Source organism: Capricornis sumatraensis, chromosome 4 (assembly GCF_032405125.1).
Source record: "Capricornis sumatraensis isolate serow.1 chromosome 4, serow.2, whole genome shotgun sequence".
NCBI lineage: Eukaryota > Metazoa > Chordata > Mammalia > Artiodactyla > Bovidae > Capricornis > Capricornis sumatraensis.
Genome location: NC_091072.1, coordinates 113,374,141 through 113,396,851, shown reverse-complemented (window position 1 = coordinate 113,396,851; position 22,711 = coordinate 113,374,141). Strand labels below are relative to the sequence as shown.

The 22,711-nt window shown below is 46.3% G+C and overlaps 1 protein-coding gene across 1 annotated transcript in view; it reads left to right on the top strand.

The window, feature by feature from the left end:
- Positions 1–22,711, top strand: part of NUAK1 (NUAK family kinase 1) — a 68,858-nt gene that overhangs the window by 36,039 nt on the left and 10,108 nt on the right. The window contains exons 3-4 of the mRNA XM_068971962.1: positions 12,917–13,068; positions 15,965–16,030. Coding sequence (XP_068828063.1) covers positions 12,917–13,068; positions 15,965–16,030 — 218 coding nt within the window. The remainder of the gene's footprint in view (positions 1–12,916; positions 13,069–15,964; positions 16,031–22,711) is intronic.

The window sequence follows — 22,711 nt, the reverse complement described above, 5'->3', positions numbered from 1 at the left end:
TACCCTAGCAACAGCAGCAGTAGCAGAAACAACAATAGCAGTCATGACAAAATTCCTGGACTTCATAGTGGTTACTGTCTTAAATATGTGAGATCATTCAATCTCAGCATGGTGTGTACCTTAGAAAATAATTCTGCATATATCTTAAGAAGAAGCTTGGGTCCCCAGTCTGGTGAACTCACTGGTCAAGTGTTTTCTGAGCTTTAGTTCATGGGAATGTAAGTTATTTGTATACTATTCACAGTACTTGCAGCCTGGCAGGCTGTAGTCCATGGGGTCGCAAAGAGTCAGACATGACTTAGCGACTAAACCACCACCACACAATATCTGCAGGCTCAGAAAATCTGCAACTTCACTGAATCAGTGCTGCTGGTCACCAATTCCCCCAAATAATTCCTTTCAAATGTTTTTTTCTTAAACCAGACCACAGGGTTACTCTCGTGTTGACTTGTAGGTGAACGTGATTGACCCTCAAATTTGTCAACTCTGTGTAAACACAAACTATCACTGGCTCCTAATGCTAAGTAAATAAAAGGGGATAGACATCTACCTTCTAGCGTGTGATGCTAAGGGTAACCTAATCAAGAGAGAAAAGGAAGAAAGAAATCACTAGTCCCCTCTCAAGATGGACCCCTGTTTTCAGTCAAAGGGATTCCATTCTCTCAGCAGGGAGGTAATTGACAATAAGGAAAGAACAGCTGAAAAGGAAGTGCCCGCCTGAGCACTCAACTTGGTTGCCTAGGATGGAAGAGATAAAAACGGTTTTTGCCTGGGGTTCTGATTTCAGGACCCAAGTTCAAACATCAAAGGCACATTGTCTCACCCCCATTTCCCCTTTGAAAGCCCCGGAGATTCAAATCTGCAAAACCATGCATGAAGCAGTGTCTTGCTGCATAACACTTCAGGGAAACAGCACCCCATCTGGTAACAGTCACGCACGTAAAAGCAAAAAGGTGGGGAGTGGGGGAGATTGGGTTGCTGCTTTTACTTTGATGCCCTTGGGTATTTTCATCCCTGGAAATCTCTCTTCTTGGCCCTGAAAGATTACATCTCTCTCTTGGCCCTTTGCGGTGTGCTATTCCGGAACTGGCTAGCCTTTTCATCACATCCCTTGTCTTAGGTAAGAGGGAGCCTGGCTTTCTGGGACAAAGTAGGATGGCTGTTTGGCATTTGTCAGCTGTGATCGCTTGCCTTTGGGAGAGTCTCTCGAACTTCAGAAACAAAATGGCAAGCAAATGTGTCTCTTGATAATCATGTGACTTTCATGGCCTGGCTCCATCTGCCTTAAACCTGCTGCCCATGAAAAGATGTGAAAGAGACTGTACTCTACTCAATTCTCAGAACTCCTACCATAGAGATGTCTTGCATGAGTTTACATCAGTTAAAAGCTCCTTCCAGCTTCTTAGAAACATAATATGCTTTCTCAAGCAAACTGTGCCTTCTGAGATTCCATTAGATCTTTCTGGAAGGGGATATGGGCTTCTCCCATGGCTCAGCGGGTAAAGAGTTTGCTTGTCTCTTAGTGAAGAATCACTGCTTTAAAAATCCAATGAAGGATGTTCCTGCCTTCTCCTCCCTCACAACTTGTGGCCAGAGACATTTGGGCCAGTAAAACGTGTTTCCACGAACCCAGCAAAGGTCCTAGAGTCAGAAACTGTTGCTGCCCTGGAAAAGAACCCCTTGAGGGTGACAGGATCCCAATAAACTGCCGAATAATACATCTGAGCATGGTTCTCTGACAGAGACTCAGAACCAGTAGCATCAGTGTCTCCTGGGCCCCGCCCTAGACCTATGGAATCAGAACCCTGCAGGTGGGCCTGGATGTGCTGTGTAATAGCCAGTCCCCTAGGTGACTCTAAAGCACTCTCAAGCTTGAGAAGCACCATGTTAGAATAACCATTGCTCAGTAGGTTAGATTAGAAACCAAAGCAGGGCTGCGCTGTGAGCATCAGTGGTTTGGAAACACCTATAGTAGAAGCAATTAACACTTTTCTCCTCTAGCAGAAAAAACCTTAATCTAGGGTTTTCAGGCAGAGAAGGCAATGACACCCCACTCCAGTACTCTTGCCTGGAAAATCCCATAGACAGAGGAGCCTGGTAGGCTGCAGTCTGTGGGGTCGCTAAGAGTACGACCTAAGATACGACTGAGCAACTTCACTTTCCCTTTTCACTTTCATGCATTGGAGAAGGAAATGGCAACCCACTCCAGTGTTCTTGACTGGAGAATCCCAGGGAGGGGGGAGCCTTGGTGGGCTGTCGTCTATGGGGTCATACAGAGTCGGACACGACTGAAGCGACTTAGCAGCAGCAGCGGCAGCAGGGTTTTCAGGCAGTAAGCAGATCTGGATTTTGGCCCTTTTGAAGGCAGGGGACAGCTGAATTGATCTAACAAGATCTGTGGGTCACTAACAGTACCGCATGTTCTTCTTCATTTCCGTAGTCATTCATTCATTCATTTTACAAAAATGTATTAAGCACCTATGTTCCAGGTACTGGTCTAGTAGTGTGAGTATGTATTTCTTGTCCAAATGGGCTTAGATTTGAATGAATCAATTGCCTTGCAATTACTACTGTGTGATTTTGGGATAGTGACTTAACCTTTTCTGAGGCTTGGTTTCTTAGCTATAAAATGAGGTCAATAGCTAGCTACTTTATAAGATTGTGAGGACTAAGCTAATGGGTAGGGACTTCCCTGGCAGTCTTGTTGTTAAGACCTCACCTTCTAATGCAGGGAATGCAGATTCAGTCTCTGCTCGGGGTGCTAAGATCTCACATGCCTTATGGCCAAAAAATCAAAACATTAAAAAACCCCCAGAAGCAGTAAGGTAACAAATTCAATAAAGATTTTAAAAATGGTCCACATTTAACAAAAAATCTTGAAAAAAAGATAATGAATAAAATTGCTAAGCATGGTCTGAGGTCCACGTTCAATAAAGTCATACTGGTTATTCTTGATGTGATGTTAGAGATCTGAGAGGTCATTGCTGGCTGGAGTAGAAACTTTCATTGGGTGGTGGTGGGGTTGAGGCCAGATTGCCCAAGTCAGTGATTCTGAGCTCTGGATGCACATTAGAATCTCATGAGGTGTTTGTAAGAAGGAATGCTGATGCCACCCCTAGAGATTTCAGTTTAATTGGCCGGGCTGAGAAAGATTGGCTTGATCCTCCAACTAGGGGGAAACGGTTGTCTTGGTCCGATCATTTGTCATCAGTGGATTCCAGAGCAGAACATGCGTCTGGCAGTCGTCACCACTGAGCCGTGGGCGATACCTCTGGGCCTGGGTTTCCTTCCTCAGCCATTTGGTTGCTGCCCTCATCAGGGACTCAGAGCCCCATGAAACAGTTTGTTGAACTTGGCAAAGTGGTGTGTTATGCTTGTGTTTACTCTTCTGAACCCATGGCGAATTGCTGAGTATTTTAACACACTCCCTCTGCTGCCAGATTCACAAGTTCCACATGAAGTCTCTCTCATCAGACTGGATCCAAATGGAGGACCCACCCCCCATCAATCGCACCGCCCCCAGAGAGTTTTCTTCACTTAGAATCAGATGAACAAGCTCTTGGGCTATGAATCTGTCCAGTCACGTTTTTAATGAGTTTCCTATGAAGTTAGCTGTTTGACCTTCAAGTGTATTATTTTCATTGTTTTCATTTGATTACACCCAAGTCATTTTTCTAGAGGCAAGAGATTAGACATAAAACAACCAAACACGAATGCTACTCCCTGGCTGTCCAGCCTCGCCCTCTTGGGTTTCCTGGAATTCAATATTTTCTAGTGCCTCAAATAATACCACTTGTACTTGAAGCTAATTTTTAAAGAAAAAAAAAAAAGGAACTGTATTGCCATGTAACATAAGGTCTTTTGAAATGAACTGGGATGTCTCTGTAAATCTGCCAAAGCTGCAACTATTAGGAAGGCTCATGGAGTGTAGGAGACTTGTCTTTACAGTGGCCATACCCTCCAGGGGCATTTGGATCCTGAAAGGGGGATTGGACTTGAGGAACTGTAATTTATGACTTTCAGAGTCTGCGATTTCTTTGATTTGGGAATTTGTGCTCTGCCCACTCCAATACTTCTGTAGAGTGGGTTCATCTGGTAGGTGTGACTCCAAGATCGACATTGGTGCTTTGGGACACCACTGGGAACTGAAGAATGGAGCCTAGTTAAGATAGCCAGGCTTGCTGAGTCCTTTGATACCTCTAAGTGTTAGTTCACCACCTCCTCTGTTCTCGAACCCCTCTCATCCAAGGGCACAAAAGCAATCTCAGGAGTGGATTCTGCCAACACAGATTCATAATAATCCTGGATTTGATCCATGCATGTCTTCATTTGTTCTTCATTTTTAAACTAAGACCCGCTGCCTAATAATAACAGCTCATGCTTACATGTCTGCTTACTGTTGTATGCTGGGGTAATCCTTATGATGAGGTTACAAGCTTCCATTTAACAGATGAAGAATCTGAGGGAACAGAAAGGTTAAGTAACTTGCCGAGGTAACTCAGCTGGGTAAATGGCAGACCTGGATTTGAACCCAGGTGGCCTGGCTCTGGGAGTCAGGCTCTTAAACTCTGCATTCTATTGTCTAATGAAGCAGACTAGGATTTATGGTTGAAAAGAAAGTCATGAGGCACTCCTGGAGGGTCAAGCAGTGACTAGAACCAAAAGTGTGATAATCACAAATCTGACTTTTCCACCCTAAGTGATAAGGGTGGGATGAACCTGAAAACTATCATAACACTGTTGATTGGCTATCAGTTCAGTTCAGTCCCTCAGTCATGTCCAACTCTTTGTGATCCCATGGACTGCAGCACGCCAGGCCTCCCTGTCCATCACCAACTCCTAGAGTTTACTCAGACTCATGTCCATTGAGTTGGTGATGCCATCCAACCATCTCATCCTCTGTTGTCCCCTTTTCCTCCTACCCTCAATCTTTCCCAGCATCAGGATCTTTTCAAATGAGTCAGTTCTTCACATCAGGTGGCCAAAGTATTGGAGTTTTAGCTTTACCATCAGTCCTTCCAATGAATATTCAGGACTGATTTCCTTTAGGATGGACTGGTTGGATCTCCTTGCAGTCCAAGGGCTATACTCCAACACAAAATTGTTGTTAGTCGCTCAGTCGTGTCCAGCTCTCTGCGACCCCATGGACTGCAGCATGCCAGGCTTCCCTGTCTTTCACCATCTCCCAGAGCTTGCTCAAACTCATGTCCATTGAGTTGGTGATACCATCCAACCATCTCATCCTCTGTCGTCCCCTTCTCCTGCCTTCTATCTTTCCCAGTATCAGTGTCTTTTCCAGTGAGTTGGCTCTTTGCATCAGGTGGTCAAAGTATTGAAGCTTGAGCTTCAGTATCAGTCCTGACAATGAATGTTCAGGGTTGATTTCCTTTAGGATGGACTGGCTGTCTTAACTAGAGTCCATTCTTCAGTTTCCAGTGGAGTTCCCAAGCAATCTCGGAGCCACACGTACCAGATGAACCCACTGTCAGGAATTATAGGAGGGGACAGAGCACATATTCCAAAATCAAAGAAATCTCAGACTCTGCAAGTTAGATCCTGAAGGAATCCAATACAAGATAGAAAGTTAAAAAAAAAAAACAAAAAAAAAACGGTGGAATGAAACCATATAGAGAAGTCCTATGGTGATTTTCAGGGGAGCAAGATGAAGGTTGTTTTCACAGAGAAGCATGCTTTTTCCTGGAAGTTCACTGGAGGAGGGTGGAGTCCATAGTTGGTCCAACATGGTTCCCTGACTGGCGTCCTTCTCCCACACAACCCCTCTTTGCTGGCTGTTTTCCTGCCATCCCAGTATTTGCTGTTGGTCCCTTCAGATAACACTGATAAATAGTTCTTGGCCAGGCTTTTGCATCCACTCTTCCTTAGGTAGTTTATACACTTTCTTTCATTTCGTTTGCCTTCTGTGGAGTCCACTGCTGGCTGTGGGTGGCCTGATTGGCTCTGGTTCTCCTTGGGCATGCCAACCAACATCCAGAGTTTTGGTTTAAGAAAAGACAATGAGTGAATTAAAGAGCCTTTCATTGTCCAAACCAGGAAACACATTTGAGTCAACTCTGACCAACTCACGGACAATGGAGAGCTGCCAGTTTAGGTTATTTTTCTTACTCTCACTGCCTTAGGCTTTCTGATGTAAGGGATTAGAAGACCGTTTTATGAATCCATCAGCCCATGAGGTGTTTGGAATTTAGTTCTGGGGAGGGAACTCTTGAAGAATGAATCTTGTATTGACTAAATGACCTAATTAGGCTGCAGACAATTCTTGCAAAGGAAAGATCACTCTATTTCTGAAATGAAAAAGAAAGAGGCTTTCTGCGAGGGTCCTTCTCAACTTTAATAAAAGAGCATCCCTGAGGAGTGGAATGGTCTGAGGTTTTAGGAAAGTAATAAAAACGCTGGCAATGTGAGGAGGCCCCACCACGGAGGGAAGGGCAGCATCCTGGAACTGATTTAGAAAATGGAGCTAATGGAAGGCAAAGGCGTGAAAAGAATTCTGACTGATCCATTTTAGGCCCTTGGCTTTTTGCTTAAAACTAACAAATGAGCCTTCCTCTTTTTTTTTTTTTTAATTTATTTATTTGGCTGCGTTGAGTCTTAGTTGTGGCATGTGGGCTTATGCCCTGAGGCAGGTGGGATCTTAGTTCCCTGACCAGGAATCGAACACAGATCCCCTGCATTGCAAGGCTGATTTTTAACCACTGGACCACCATGGAAATCCTGCCTGCCTCTCTTGAGGTTACATGTAAAGCAGAATGATAGCTTCTAACTTTTATAACCTGCTTCTCTTGGAACATTAAATGATTCCTACCCTCTCCCTTCCCAAGCCCATTTTCTTCCTAAATGGCCTCTTTTTGGCTCTAAAGCAGCCAGTGGATGGTTGAAATCCCACAATCTCCTCACTCATCAGCATTTCTCCCAGGCCAGGGCATTGTTTTTATCATATGCATTTTCTCAAGTTCTACAAGTTGTGTTATTAACCCTGAGGGCAGCAGGAGGGAATGGTTAGGAGTCGGGTAATTAGGGAGATTGTGAAAGCCAGGCAATCAGAAGGCAGAACTGGACTGTCAAACCCAACATCTGATGAAATTCAGAATTAATTGAGAGAAGTAGCTGTTACCATAGTAACCAATTCCCACTCTCCCTTGAAATGGAAAATAAACAGAAAACAGGACAAATACTTCAAGTGAGTGTCTGGAAAGAAGGCCCTTCTGTGGAACAGTAGGAGAAAAAGGAGAGAGTCTGGATATTTTAGGATTTGCTGAGACAATGGTAAAACCAGTTCATGCAAACACAGTGCAGGGCGTTTTTGATGGTTCAGTTCCACCCTTGTTTTCTCTAGTAATCTCTGCAGGCCCTTTCAGACTGCCTTTCCCATCTTCCTCTCTGATCATCTAGGTACTTAAAATCTGTATCTCACAGGTTAGCCCTTGACTTGTAAGTACTGGAAGGGAAAGGCAATCCACTCCAATATTCTTGCCTTGTTGGGCTACAGTCCATAGGGTTGCAAAGAGTTGGACACGACTGAAGCAACTTAGCATGCATGCATGCATGCAGTTTTATTCGACTAGATAGCAACTCCTCCAAAAAACAGTGTCTTATGCTATGTTTGTATCCCCTTTATCATGAAGTGAGATGCTCAGATAAATGCTTCAGATAAGCTGATAAACAAGCATTTTCAGAAAAGGAAGTGATGTTGGTTAATGAAGAAGAATCTTTATTGAGTATTAGGCAAGAAGGGTAAACCTATGATGGAGGAAGGTGGTGGGGAGTCATGACGAGAACATACACTTTTGAGTCACACACATTTGGGATCAAATCCTGACTGGTTATCTTCCCCACAGAAATGCATACAGAGCAGCATCAAAAGACATACACAAGAATGTTCATAGTGACTTGGTTCGTAGTGACCCTCACCTGGAAACAACCCAAATGTCTCTCACCAGCAGAATGGATATGTTCACAAATTGGAGTACTCTACCTCAGTGAGGATGGACAGTCTTTGACTCCATAGAGCAGCATGGATTAATCTTACAAATATAATGTTGAACGAATGAAGCCATTCACAAAAGGAATATACTACATACTGTGATTCCACTTTTAGAAAACTCAAAATCCCAAACTAATCTGTGATAGTGGCCTGTATACATACCCCTGGGGAGATGGTTAGTGACCGAAGAAGACATGGGGAGTGCTTGCAGGGTGCTGGCCACATTGTTTCTTGATCTGAGCACTGGTCCCCTATTTATGAAGTAGGGATAATGTTAATCTCATAGGATTGTTAGGATTGGATGTGACAATCCACGGCGTGTAGTAATTGCTCAATAAATGTTCACTACAGTGATTATGATGAACTTCCCTGATGGCTCAGACCATAAAGAATCCGGTTGTGATACTAGAGACCTGGGTTCAATCCCTGGGTCTGGAAGATGCCCTAGAGAAGGGAATGGCAACCCACTCCAGGATTCTTGCCTGGAGAATTCCATGGACAGAGGAGCCTGGTGGGCTGCCATCCATGGGGTTGCAAAGAGTCAGACACGACTGAGTGACTAACAGTGCACAGTGATTATGGATCAGCCTTCTTGGGGAGGAGGGATCACTGTCTGGAGAAGTTCTCGGGGTGATGTGATGAAATCCTGCACTGTTTCGTGGGTCCAGGATCCTAGATGCCACCCTGTCCCTTGTTCCATCTGTTTCTTTTTCTTGGCAGTGCTCAGTCACATGTCTGCTGAGCTCCTTGTGGGCACTCAAGGGCTCTGTGTTCTGTTCACAGTCTGCTCCTTCTTTCTCTTGTCTTAGTCTCTAGCACTGTCCACTCTGGTGATCCTGCTTAACACGCTCCTGGTTCCCCCACACTCACGCTGCTCCTTCTGACGGCTGGTGTCTCCTCCCCTTCTTACCCTGGTAAAGACTTATTCCACTATCCCCCATGGGTGCTTTGTAAAGCTCTGTTGCTCTCTTAAAAACCTGGGTCTGTACCACATGGACTCAGGCCCCACACTGCAGGCTGACTCAAGCTGAGCTCAGTTTCTATTCAGGGGTTTAATTTTCCTGGTAGGCCTGGCTTGTCAAGGGCCATAGTTTTCCTTACCATTCTGGAGCCACCAGGCTTCTGGGTAAAACTGTCTGGCCAAGAGACACAGGCTTTCATTTTTCAGAAAGGAAACCCTTCCCAACTGGTGGAAAATAAGCTTTTGCTTAGTGACTAATAACATAAACACAGACGAGATTTCTGGGTTTATAAATAACCAGTTGTAAAAGTGCCCAAGGGAAGCGGCCCTTTTTCACCCAAAGAATGGCTGAGAGTGTTCCTATCACCTGGCTGATAGAGACCTTACAGTGGGCAAGCCCGAGCCGTGGGCTGGGGGTGCGGAAACCGGTCATTCTTCAGCATGAATTCCCAAGGCCTTGCTCTTATATGTGATAAATCTTGGGTTACTCTGGAAAAATAATAGCTGATCTCTAAGGTTCTTCCTGCTCAAAAATCCTGTGATTCTGAAGCAGCCACCGCATGTTTTAAAGAGTGATGCCAGTGGGGAGAGGAAAGTCTTAGGGTTTTGTTTTGCCAGAGCTGCCTAAGAAGCAGACGGAGTAATTACAAGAATAGCTCACGGTGACTGAGCAGTGGCTTGGGCACCATGCTTAGGGGGCTAGGGCCTGTAAGCTCACTGAATCCCCCCTTACTGTGTGAGGAGGTTCCTGGCCTTATTTACTGATGAAGAGACTGAGGTTCAGAGAGGTTGATGCATGTGGATAGTAGGATAGGGGCTAAGAGCGTGGAGTGTGCAGTCATTCGAGGGCTCAGGCTTTGTATCTGGTCTGTGGCCATGGCAGTCACTAACCTCACTGTACCTGGGCTTTCTCATCTGTAGAACAGGGATAGTCATAGGGCCAAAGCCATGTGATATAATTCATGCAATATTGGCACAGTGCCTGCACATAGTAGGCCTTCCATAAATGCTATTATTAGGAAGGGCTCAGACAGCTTCATATATAACACTTTATGGCCTCCTTGATGAATCACTGATGCTCCGAGTCTAGAAATGTTTGCAGTTACCTTATCCAGGGTTGCAGTTATGGCATTGACCCCGAGACTCCAGCTGCTTCCTGCTGGAGAACTGAAGAGTGGGGTTCCAGAGCCAGGCCTGGTCACGTGGACAGTTCTCTTAACCCAGCTGCCCACCAGCCCTGCCGGCAACAGTGGGGCTCTTGCCTCATTCATTCAGCATTTCCCAAACTGGCTCCTAGTTAGTTCAGTAGGAATATTGAAATGGCCAAATCACCCTGCAAAACTCAGGGTTAAAGAAGCCAGGTTCTCCAGGGGTGATCAAGTATCAGCATTTTCCAAATATTTTACGGATGTTTGACCTTTATTCCTCTGGATGTCTTGCAGGACTAGTGCTCCATGAAACATGTATTTGGAACTGTTCCCCAGCCCCTCGAAACACAGTCAGCAAAGGAACAAGAGTGAAAGGATTGGGGGAGATTATTAGGAAAGGGATGCCTGGGAACGTGAGACAGAACCAGGGTCTATTTTAGAGGTAGGAGCAGCAGGACTGACTGTTGGAAGCTGTTTAGTAAAATGTTTGGCACATTGAACTATGTCAAACAGAACTGTGTTTATACCTCCTTGACACCAAGTTAGCCAGTTGGAAAGGGACATGTCTGGTCACTGTCACAGGCCCTTTGTATGCATGCAGGCAGTGACCACACCTTCTGCTGGTCACTGAAGGGACCAGTGGCTTTGGCCTCCTTTAAGCACGTATCAGGCTTGTTGGAAGTGTGAGGCTCCGTGTTAATTTCCCTGTCAAAATACTTTCCCTCTCTCCCCCTTAATTACCTCCCCCCAAACCTGCTCTGCCACCCCAACTTTTAAAATTAGAAAACCTGCTGCCCTCTCCGCTGGCCTGTCAGTCTGTCATTTTTTGAGGCTGAGCCATGCATCTTGAGGCAGGTTTTCCAGTTTCCAGAGTTTATTGTTAATGAAAAGTGCACAACAGGCTGAAATCCCCAGCAGGAGCCAAGACCGCAGGGTGCAGCGAGGCCGGGAGACTTGGGAGCAGCCAGTTTTATCTGGCTGTTCTCTCTCCTCCTCCTCCTCCCTGCCCTCCTGCTTCTCCCTTCTTTTTTTTATCAGAGAGGTTTGGCTGGACTTGAAGGAGCCAAAAAGGAACTGGAGGGGCCTGAGCTTCTACAGCTAGTGACAAGGTGTGGGAGGACAGGGGACCCAGGCCGGGCACGTTCCAGTTCACTGAGTGTGTCTGTGTGTCTGGCTCAGTGCTAGGTCCTGGGGTCCAATAGTATTGATACCAACAAGAATAACTAACATTACTGAGTGAAAAGGCAGGCCTTGTTATAAGCATTTAAAATACCTGATATCAATAAATCCTCCCAACAATTCTAGAAGTACGCACTGATATAATCACATTTTACCCTTTATTAAAATGAGGCACAGAGAGGGCAAGCAACTCTCCCAGAGTCAGACAGCAAGTAAGAGGCAGATCCAGAAATCTACTTAGGAGTGTCTGGTTCCAAAACTAGTTTTTACCTCTGTAAGTCTAGGCTCATAGTCTAGACAGAGGAAATAAATATGTAAGTCAGCAAATATATCCACGAAGTTTGAAAGTACAGTAAGAGGTAGAAAGGAGGCAACCTGGATGCCATATTTGAGTTTATTTTTTCCTGGTGAGTTGGAGGGGCCCTGGTAGGTCAGACAGGTGGGAGTAAAGAAAGAAGGAAGAGCATGGAGATAGGAAACAGCAGTGTGTGTGTGTGTGTGTGTGTGTGTGTGTGTGATAGTGACAAACAGTGAACAGGCTGGCATCAGTGGGCATAGGGGGCCGGACAGGGAGTGGCAGAAGCTGATGAGTTGGAGGGAGGTAGGCAGGTGTCTACCTGGGAAGGAGGGTCTTGGGTATCCTACAAACATTTTTATACTATATCCTTTGGGAGTGATGGATTTTAACACAATGATTATTTTGTTCTTGCTCAAAAGACATCATATGTGAAAGCCCCAAGCTTTCTGCTTATAAAACAGCAGTGGAGTGGCTTTGGCTGAGGTGGAGCTGAGGACCTGGAGCCCGTCTTTCATGGCCTCCTCTGACCTGCCCCCATGGGCATCTGACTGCCTGGGACTCCTAGGTCAGTCTAGCAGAGTTTGAGCATCACTGATAGAGAATATCAGGGTTGAGCAGAGAGAAGCATTTAGTGCCATGCAGTGTTTTACTGTAACAGTCCAGAATGAATTTATGAAGTTTTGAGTCCTCTCATTTAATAAATATTGATTGAACTCCCTTGCCAAAAGGCGGTTAATGCTTGAGATACCTCAGTGAATAAAACAGCCCAGCCTACTTAACATTCTAATGGGACAGACAGAATAAATGCACAGATGTGTAACAGGGATAAGAAGGGCCCATGGGACCTGTCGGACCTGGGGGCCACATTTGGAAGCTTGGGTTTTGTTTTGAGTAAGATGGAGAGTCTGGAAGGTTTTGAGTAAAGAGGTGACAAGTTCAGCCACCCATTTGGGGATCCAGGTAGCTGGTCCATATCCAGTGATTAATAAATGGTCGTTGTGTTTGTTATTCCCCATCATCCCATCAACAAGGGAGATGCAGAAGTGGGAGGGGCTTGTGAGAAACGAACCTGGTGAGGGGGGTGGGGTCCTCAGAAGAGAGGCACTTATCCTGCAGCATTAGCAAGGCGAGTCCAGTCACAGCAGCGATGATGTCACTGTCCACCTGGCTGGGCAACTTGCCCGTCTCCTCGTCACGTTGATGGCCTGACTGGTCTGCCCGCTGTGCAGCGACATCTCCATCGTCGCCTCTCTCCACTGCGCTGTCTGCAGTCCTAAGTGAGCTTGGCGGTTAAACAGGCTGTTTGTGTGTCGCTGTTCCCCCCGCAGTGTTCGAGAACAAAGATAAGATTGTGATCATCATGGAGTACGCCAGCAAAGGGGAGCTGTACGACTACATCAGCGAGCGGCGGCGCCTCAGCGAGCGGGAGACCAGACACTTCTTCCGGCAGATCGTCTCCGCCGTGCACTATTGTCACAAGGTATGGCCGCCCACCACCACTTCCGCCGCAGGTGGTCTCCATGGCACCACGTGATTCTGTTCATGTTATGAAGGTGACATCTGTTCTTTGTAGTATCAGTTCAGTTCACTTGCTCAGTCGTGTCCAACTCTTTGCAACTCCATGGACTGCAGCACGCCAGGCCTCCCTGTCCATCACCAACTCCTGGAGTTTGCTCAAACTCGTGTCCCTCTAGTCGGTGATGCCGTTGTAGTCACTGTAGTATATACAGAGAATTTATAAACTAGAAAGAAGGAAATCACCATCACCTTGGATCCCACAATCCAGGAATCACCCACTATTGACATGCTTGTTTCCAATCTTCTTCCCTCTACTCCTCACATTTATTAAAAGCTTATTTAATAATTTTAGGTTTATAGGAGAGCTTCCATGAGAGTACAGAGTCCCCATGCACCACACTCAGTTTACCCTGATGCTAACATCTTACAGGATTGTTGTACACTCATTAAAACTGAGACACCCACATTCATATACAGTGATTAACAAAACTCTCGATTTTACTTGGGTTTTACCAGTTTTCCTACCAGTGACCTTTTTCCATTCCAGGATCCAATCCAGACACCACTTGGTATGCATTTTTACTTTTCTGTCTTGCTACTTTTTTCACTTAGGGTTTTAATTTAAACAGGTTCCTATGTTACTAAATATTCTCTATCATTATTGTGATTATTGGATGTTTAGATGTTCTAAGTTCTGGTTATTATAAATAATGATTGATATCTTTCTACATTAACCTTTTTTCTATCATTTGAATAATTGACTTAAGAGAAATTCCAGAACTGGAATTAGTAGACCATAGGTTCTGAACCTTTCTATGTCCTGGTTTCTTTCCCTTGCATAGGTTACATCCACGTAGGTTATGTACAAGTGTGCGAGTGTGGGAAGTCACTTCAGTTGTGTCTGACCCTTTGTGACCCTATGGACCATAGCCCGCCAGCCTCCTCTGTCCATGGGATTCTCCAGGCAAGAATACTGGAGTGGGTTGCCATTCCTTCCTCCAAGGGATTGAACCCAAGTCCCTTAAGTCTCCTGCATTGGCAGGTGGGTTCTTTACCACTAGCGCCACCTGGGAAGCCAGATTATGTACACACATGTACAGTTTATTGCAGCACAACTAATGGGATGCACTCTTAATCCCCCCAGTTTAGCTACCCTTGTCCTCTGCAGAAGGGAGTGAAGTACACAGATAACTCCAAGCCGTACTTCACCCAATTATTATTTATCACTTTAGCCCTGATTTTCATCCCATTCATACTTTTCCACAGAACTGTCACACCTGGAACAGTCCCTCACTTTGAGGACTGTAGTGACTTGAATCCAGCATAGCCTCCAAACTAGAGTCAGTTTCTTCATTGAAGTGATTACAACACAGGGCCTTCTGGTTTGTTCAATATTCCAGTTAATTGAGAGTAACTCTGGGATGACCATCTTCTAATGATTTACAATCTAAAATCCTTAACCCATGAACATTAGTTGACTTCTTAGCTGACTCAAAAGGCACTTATGATTCAGATTGTACAGTGTTTTGTATCTTATCATCATGCATTATCATAAAGCATCATAGATACTATTTTCATTATTTAAGAGTGTGAAACTTGGATTGTGTATGAATGGGGTTTCCATCTTATGAAAACTAGGAATGCAGCCGTGTAAACCAAACTACTGCCAATGCTTAAACAAAATCAGCCATCTTGTGATCTGTATCTTTTGTCCAGGAGCCCTGCTTTGTGCATTTCTGATTTCAGAACACATCCCTGAAGGTTTGAATTAGAAAGAGTGATAGAAATACATGTTTTCAGCCTCTTCGGTCAGTGTTTTTGGAGAAACTAAGAATTGTCAAATGGAAAGGAAACTAAGCAATAAAGTACCAGCTGTGAACATGCAGAGTCTGAACTAAAGGAATCCTGAATGAAAGGGAATTCCTAGCCAGTTGGTTTGCCTAAGAGGGCAGCTTCAATTGCAAAGGTCTTTTATGTTGAATGATGTTAAAAACATCTCCCTGTCTGAGTAGCTGGTTCTTTCAGTTCCTCTTCTCTTTCCCTGCCCACCCACCCCCTTAAAAGATCGTTGGGTTTTAAAAAGAATTGAACTGGACAGTTGTTACTGCTGTATAGACCAGCGGCCTATTGGTTAAGGATTTCTTTTCACTGTTCAACTGTCTGGCTGCTTGTCACTGGGCTCAGCAGCCAGCCTTGCCAGTGTTTGCTTGAATGGAAAGGTCCTGCAGTATGGCAGCGGCCTGCTTTGGTCTCCTTGGCTTCTCCACCTTTCACTCTTCACCTCACATTGAGTTTTGTCCAGCAGAGAGGGATTTCCAGAACCTTCCCTCCCAGCTGCTTAGGAAATAACCCTTGGAAGGGCTTCTGTTAACCTCAGGACAGTTGTGCATGGTTTTCTGGGTCCGAAAAGGTTGAACCCAGTGTTGGGGAGACAGGTAGACAGACAAGCCAGGTCTATGAGCCCTGCATTCTGAGCCGCCAGCAGGGAGATCTGCCTCTTCCCTGGGAATTGCCATCACAGACAGGCGGTGTCTGCCCCTGCCTGGGACGATACTGCTTTCACACGGTGGAATGACATTCCCACAGAGAATCCCCCCGCTGTTTTACAGGCTCTGGGGGAGAATGGATTCCAGTCATTTTTCTCTTAACCACGAAGCAAGTGACTAATGCTCTCCTGTCGCTGGTGCTGGTCGCTGGCAGGGCACTTCATGACAGTGAGAGAGGCCCCCGAAGAATGGGGGCGAAGACCACCGGCGCTGGTGCACTTTAATCTGTCAAAGATTTTTCCCTTTGCTCACCTTCCTTCCCCTTCCTCCCAACTGCTCCCATTCAGTTCTCTCCATGTCTTCTCATTTCAGAATGGTGTGGTCCACCGGGACTTAAAGCTGGAAAATATACTGCTCGATGACAACTGTAATATTAAGGTAAAGCACTTGCCTTGCTGATGGATGTGCCAGACCTGGGGATTGTAGCCGGTCGGGGGGCAGAGGGGTCGTGGTTAAACACTGCTCCAGGCTGCAGCCTACGAATAAGACAGCCACTTCCTTCCCTGGCTGGTGGGGTGGGGAGCATCACGAGGCTTGAGCCCTCAGTTCGGTTGAATTCATGCAACGAGCATTTATCGGTCTCCAACTCCATGCGAGACATTGTCCTAGGAGCTGACTTAAAATACCGTCCCTGCCCTTGGGAAGCTCATAGTCTGTAATGATCACTGTCAAAATACTTACAATAGCCCAGTGCATTTGTATGTCATATCATATTTGCCTGATATCACTTAAATAGAATCTTCACAACAGCCGTGTGAGATAGAGATTGTTATTTATATCATTTAACAGATAGGGAAACTTAGGCACAGAGATGTTAAATAACCGTCCTGAAATGACACAGTGGTAAGCAGAGGAGTTGGGGGTCTGAACCCACGTCTCTCTGATCCACTGAGCCCAAGTTCGAACCATTCTGCTGGGTTTGCCCGCAGGCCCCCACTTTTATTATCTATCCCGGTCACTCCTCTGTCACTCCCATCCCCTGCCTCCTACTTCTCCCTTCACCCGCACCCCCACCCCAGCTGTGGAACTGGGCAACTGAAATGCCGTTGGGAAAAGAACATACCAGCAAGTGATGGGGTTGACTTTTACGGGGAATATTATTGCTGGCTGCTGCTGGAGCTGGAGAAAGCTCTCCTGGCCAACAGGGTTCCAGTGCCTCCCGCAGAGCACTCCAAATGGCCTTTTGATCATGGCTACAAAATAAGCAAATGCAGTTTCAAAATAAACGGGAGCTCGCCGCATGGGTTTCATTATGAAATGGCCTTGGTACTCCCGGCACCAGGGGTCCCTCTCATTGGCTGCTGGTGACGTTAGTGCCTCATCCCTGGTCCCCAAACTAGGCATGGGAATGACCTTGCATCATCCCCTCCTTGGGTTGTTGCTCTCACTTGGGGGAGTGCATCACCGGGAGACTATTTCCTTGCTGGGGAGGATGGAGTTGCCTTGCTGTTTGGATTCTGTTCGTGGATCATGGCGGCAACCATTAGTCACCATAGTCCTATGAGAGGCCCCTGGAAGACACGTCAGGGTGATCTCTTTTTTTTTTTTTTTTGTGAGTGGTTGGCTGTGATCACATATTTCTCTGTAGTCCATAATGTAAGAAGGAAACAGTTGGTCAAATTAGTCTTTCTAGGAACAGGAAGTGAAATCTCAAGGTTTCTCCATTTCTGGCAAAGTGGTTGGATGATTCTTGAAGGAGCAATGGCTGCAGGGTTAAAAAGAGTTCCATCTTGTGTGGTTTACTAGCTGCTTGACCTTAGGGGAGCCACTTAACCCTGTTTCCTCAGCCATAAAGCAGGGAGGTGGTAATGCCCACAGGCTTGCCTTGAGGATTGAACAAGATACTCTGTTTAGCTTTATCTGAGCACTGTTCAGTGAGTCAAAGTTAAGAAAAGCAGCTTTGGGGTTGGATGGCCTGGTTTTGTAATGCAGCTTTGCCCCTTGCTGACAGCAGTGTTTTAGAGGAATTGTTCATTTATCTAAACCTCAGTTTCCTCATCTGTCCAGTAGAGATGCCAGCCCATTTCTTTGGGGATTGTTGGTTATCTCTTCATTACCATATGTCAGGCCCTGTGCCTAGTCCTGGACAATCTATGACAAATGTGAGGAATTTAGACAGTCAAAGCTCTTAGCACTTGACTCTTCATATCCAAGGTACCTGCTGATAAGGCTGGCTGTCCAGGAGGAAGTTGAACAGGAAGTCAGCTGCACTGAAGGTGCCTGGGGCTTGGTGGTCAGACCACAGCTAGAGAACTGGGTTCTGCTCCAAGGGACACATTCTAAGGGTTTGTGTCTTCCACTCTGGCAACTTTCTCTGCAGGTTCTTCCTGCCACCTGCTCCCAGAGCTCTCAAAACAAGACGTAGTCTTTACAAGGCCTGGAATGCAAGCCTGTCATTCAGGGATTGGGTTCTGTGGTACAGCTTGACCTCCTGGTCCTATGATGTAGTCGCAGAAATGATAAGGCGCATAGCTTCCTATGGAGTCATAGAATTTCCCAGTGGAGGAGAAGAATGGTTAGCATTCAGAAAGCAATTGTGCTGGGAACAATGGGCAGGAGGCCTGAGAGAATGGCTCATTTACATAAAGCAAAAGGGCAGTGATATAGGGCCTCTCAGCTCCCAGGACCAAGTCTTCCATCCAGGGTCCCTGACCATTATGTAGGGAAAAAGCAGATACATTAAATGTTATGAAAATTGAGGTTTTGGTCCTTTTGCCTTAGGAGTCTTTAAGAATTTCTACTCCTGGCATTTACCAAGCTAAAATGCCTATGCTGAGAGTGAGAAGAGTGTGTGTGCGCTCAGTGTCCAGCTGTTTGTGACCCCATGGACTGTAGCCCACCAGGCTCCCCTGTCCATAGAATTTCCCAGGCAAGAATACTGGAGTGGGTTGCCATTTCCTCCTCTAGGGGATGTTCCTGACTCAGGATTGAACCCACTTCTCTTGAGCCTCCTGCATTGGCAGGCAGATTCTTTACCACTGCATCACCTGGGAAGCTATAACCTTCCCTTTCTCTGATGCTAACCCTTCCTTCTGCTTGTTCAAGGACTCCTAAAAGGATCTGAGAAACCTAGAGCTTGAAAGAGTCTTCAGGTCATTTTCTGACCGCTGTTTTAACCAATGGCCTACAAAGTCTGATTGCCTCAGTACATCACTGTGTCTTTGTTTCCCTGGAAAGTGGCACAGAGCTTGTCACACAGTAGGTACTCTGAACTGTTGGATTTTGCAGCGAAGGGATGACAGCCAGGATTAGAATTCACATGTTTGACTTCCAGGAAGATTCTCTTTTCATCATCGCACACCCACTTCCAAGGTTTTTGAACATGTGTTTCAGCTGCTGTTGATCTCTCTTCTGGCTGCATGTGCTCGGCTCTTCCTGACTCAGCATTTTGCTGGAAGTATATTTAGAAAGGGCACTTGTAGCAAAGACAGACAGACACATGGCTGCAAGCTGGCCTCTGAGTTCAAGAGATCCCATGTCATCAGTGTCTGGATGGGGCGGGGGGCGGGGGGTGGAAAGGGTGGAGGTGGGCATTGACCTTGAAGGTCTATTATCAGCCAGCAGAGTATGAGCAGCAGGTGCCTCTCAAAAGGTGGGTCCATCTTCTGTATTTCAAGGGTAAAGGGCCTTTGCCCAAGAAGCCTATAAAAATATTACTGGTGGAAACTTGTCACGTGTTGTTGCAATTTTGGTGTGAGCCATAGCTCTTGTTTCATTCCTCTTCCCTTCCCTGCCTGATGTTGACTTGCAAAGAGCACATCTGGCGTTGGGAATTATTTATCTGGCCACTGCGCAAGGGTGCGGCTTCTAAAAATATTCACACAGTCAGTCGGCAGAAAGAATGAGAGCAATGTGCTTCTCTGGGTTGCATTCCATCCTCTGTGGAGAAGCATGTCTACCAAAATAGACACCCAGCATAGCATTAATTTGCAATTAATAAAAACGGGCCAGATTCGCATCCCACTCTCTGGGAGAATGGAATGCCGACAATTCCCATAGATGGCTCCTGTTAAAGTGCCTGACAATGAGAAGAGGGCCCAGCACCAGGGTCAACCGACCCCCAGGAAAGAGGGCTGGGAATTTGGTGAGCTCCCAGAGCTCAGAGTAGAAAGATGCAGGGGAAATGGCCCGTTGCCCCTGATGACAATGGAAACAGCCGCTGCTTGCGGATAAGAGCGGCTCTGAATGGCCAGGGCTGAGTTGAAATGGAAGGCCCGAGGCTTAACAAGACCAGGATGGGCAGCTCAGGGTATAGGCCTCTGGGCTTTGATTATATGAATGTGAGGATGCTGCATTCATGCATTCACACATCCATTCATTTGCTTATTCATTTGTCCACTTGTGTGTGTGTGTGGGTACAGATATACCCATGAATGCCTGTATTCACTCCTGCATCCTTGCACTTATCCGTTCAGCAGATTGAACATCTCCCATGAGCACTACTTATTCGATCACAAGTATTTACTAAGTTGCTACCGTGTACCTGACGTGGTGCTAGATGCTGGGAATTTAATAGTGAACCAGATGGCCAGGTTCTTCTCTTCTTGGAGCTCAGGCTCTAGCAGTTGTTAAACTAGCTGTAGTAATAATGAGGCATGAGAAGGTTACGGAGGTGAATGAGGAAGGTAAGGTACCTGCCCTAATGGATTTAGAATTCCAGTTGGGGTCACAGACAATAAACAAACACATCATGTAATTCTCTGGTGGTAATGAAAATCCATGCAGAGTGAGGCTGGAGGATGGGGGTGTTATTTTAGCTAGGGGCCAGTGGGGGTGGGGGCAGTCAGAGACGGCCCCTTGCAGAGGACTCAACTCAAATTCACTGGGCTTTTTGGCCTTTGTACACACAGTTCCCTCCACCTGGAACGCTATTCCTATTGATCTTTACCTACCCATCCTTAGAGTCTCACCTTCAAGTCCTCTTCTTCCAGAAAGCCTTCTTTGGTCCTTATCTTATCTCTTAGCAGGCCCAGATGGCTCTGCTGTGTGCATTAGAGCACCGTTGTGACCTTCCTGTTAAAAGGAAGCAGTGGGTCTGAACTATGGGAGGATCAGAAAGCCATTGCTCTGGTTGTGGTGACTGAACTGGGTTTTGATGGATAAGTAGGAGTTCAATAGAAAGGAATATGATGACAGCCTTCCAAGGGGTGAAACAAAAAGTGTAAGTCTCTCAGTTGTGTCTGACTCTTTGTGACTCTTTACAGTCCATGCAATTCTCCAGGCCAGAATACTGGAGTGGGTAGCTGTTCTCTTCTCCAGGGGATCCTCCCAACCCAGAGATTGAATCCAGGTCTCCTGCACTGCAGGTGGATTCTTTACCAGCTGAGCCACCAGGGAAGCCCAATGTGATGATGACCTTCCAAGGGGAAGAAGCAGTAAACACAGGAATAGGGCACGTCATGGAGGCTAGACTAGGAAAGTAACCTTTTCTGAGCCCCTGCTAGAGGCCAGAACCCTGTGGCAGAGCTTCCACATGCCTTATTTCATTTGGTTCTGAGAATGCCTCCACTAAGGTGAGTCTGATTACCACCATTTGACAGATGAAGCTCCCATAGCTGATAAGCAGTGGGGCTGGCTACCATCCTAAGGGCTGTTTGACTGTGAAGACCAGGCACCTGATAAATTCTCTAACTCTCCCACCCAAATTTGCTCTAAATCCCAGTGCATCCTCACACTTACAAGTGTTCTTGCTTCAGCTGCCTGACGTTGTGTGTAGGTGGCCTGCAGACAGCAAGCCCAGGGGGAAACCCTCCAAGTGCCAATGGTGGCTGTGGCCAGAGCAGCTGTATGGCGAAACCATGGTTGAATGCGCCTCCCTGAGAGGCTGCTTCATGGAGCTTCCTCAGATGGCTTGGGGTGCGTCATTTCCTGTCTCTCTCGGGAGGAGGTGTGATCTTAGATCTTAAGATAGAAGCCAAGCCCACTTACTCCTGCTCACTGGTTCACTCCCTACCTTCACTCTGGGACAACTTGAGCAAGGCTGTCATGGGAAGAGCCACAGTAGTGAACTCCAGGTTCCAAGAGAGCTATGGAGTGTGTCTTCCTGAAGAGTGACACAGAGAGCCCATGTCCTCTTTACCCCCCGAGAGCCATAACTCCCCCTTATGTGGAGCTTTACAGCCAGCGCAGCTCTTCACCCACATCTCAGTCTAGCCACATTCCTTCCCTTGGCCTCAGCTTCCTCATCTGCAAAATGGGGATAACAGTGGTACCTGGCACCTAGGGTTGGTGTGAGAATTTAGTATACATACCACTCACACAATGGCAACTGTTGTGTAGCAGTGCTGCCGTTATATGATTTTCTCATTTAGTCTGATTTTGCTTTTCACAACAGCATGTGGTTGGGGCTGTTGCCATTCCCTTTTCCAGCAAAGGAAACAGACTCAGTTGGAAGTAGTGATCGCTAACATTGACTGAAGGCCTACTATGTATAAGGCATGGTTTAAGGCACTTACCATCTACCAATTCATTTGATTTCATATCAGCCCTGTGAGGTAGGTTACATCATAACCATCATCCTCTAACTTACATTGAAGGAACCCAGGGTCAGAGTGGCTGATGTCCAGCAAGTCCCCTGAGGATCTTGTGACAGTGCAGACGCTGACACTGTAGGCTCTGGGTGGGGCCTGGGAGCCTCGGTTTCCAATGGGTTCCCAGCTGGTAGGTGGCAAGGCCAGGATTCGAGCTCAGACACTCAAACCCAGCATCCCTTGCTTTTCCCATCATGTGATGCAGCCTCTGTAAGGCTGGACATGCTTATTTTGGAAATGGATGTTAATCGTTTCTCTTGGCTCTTTGGTGGACTCTGAGCAAACAGTTGTTAAGTAAACCAAACTATTGGCATTATCCTAATGGCTGTAGTTAATAGAGTTGGCCAGTACTAGGGCTATTGCAGGGCTTTACATACATGTCTTTAATCCTCATAACAGCTTTAGAGGTGGGTTCTACTATTATTCCTGTTTTGCTGTTGAGGAAATTGGTGGCAGTTCCCACATCACCTGGCCGTGCCAAGTCTAAGGCTAGCTCCAGGTTCTTCTGGCTCCACAATCTCTGATCTGT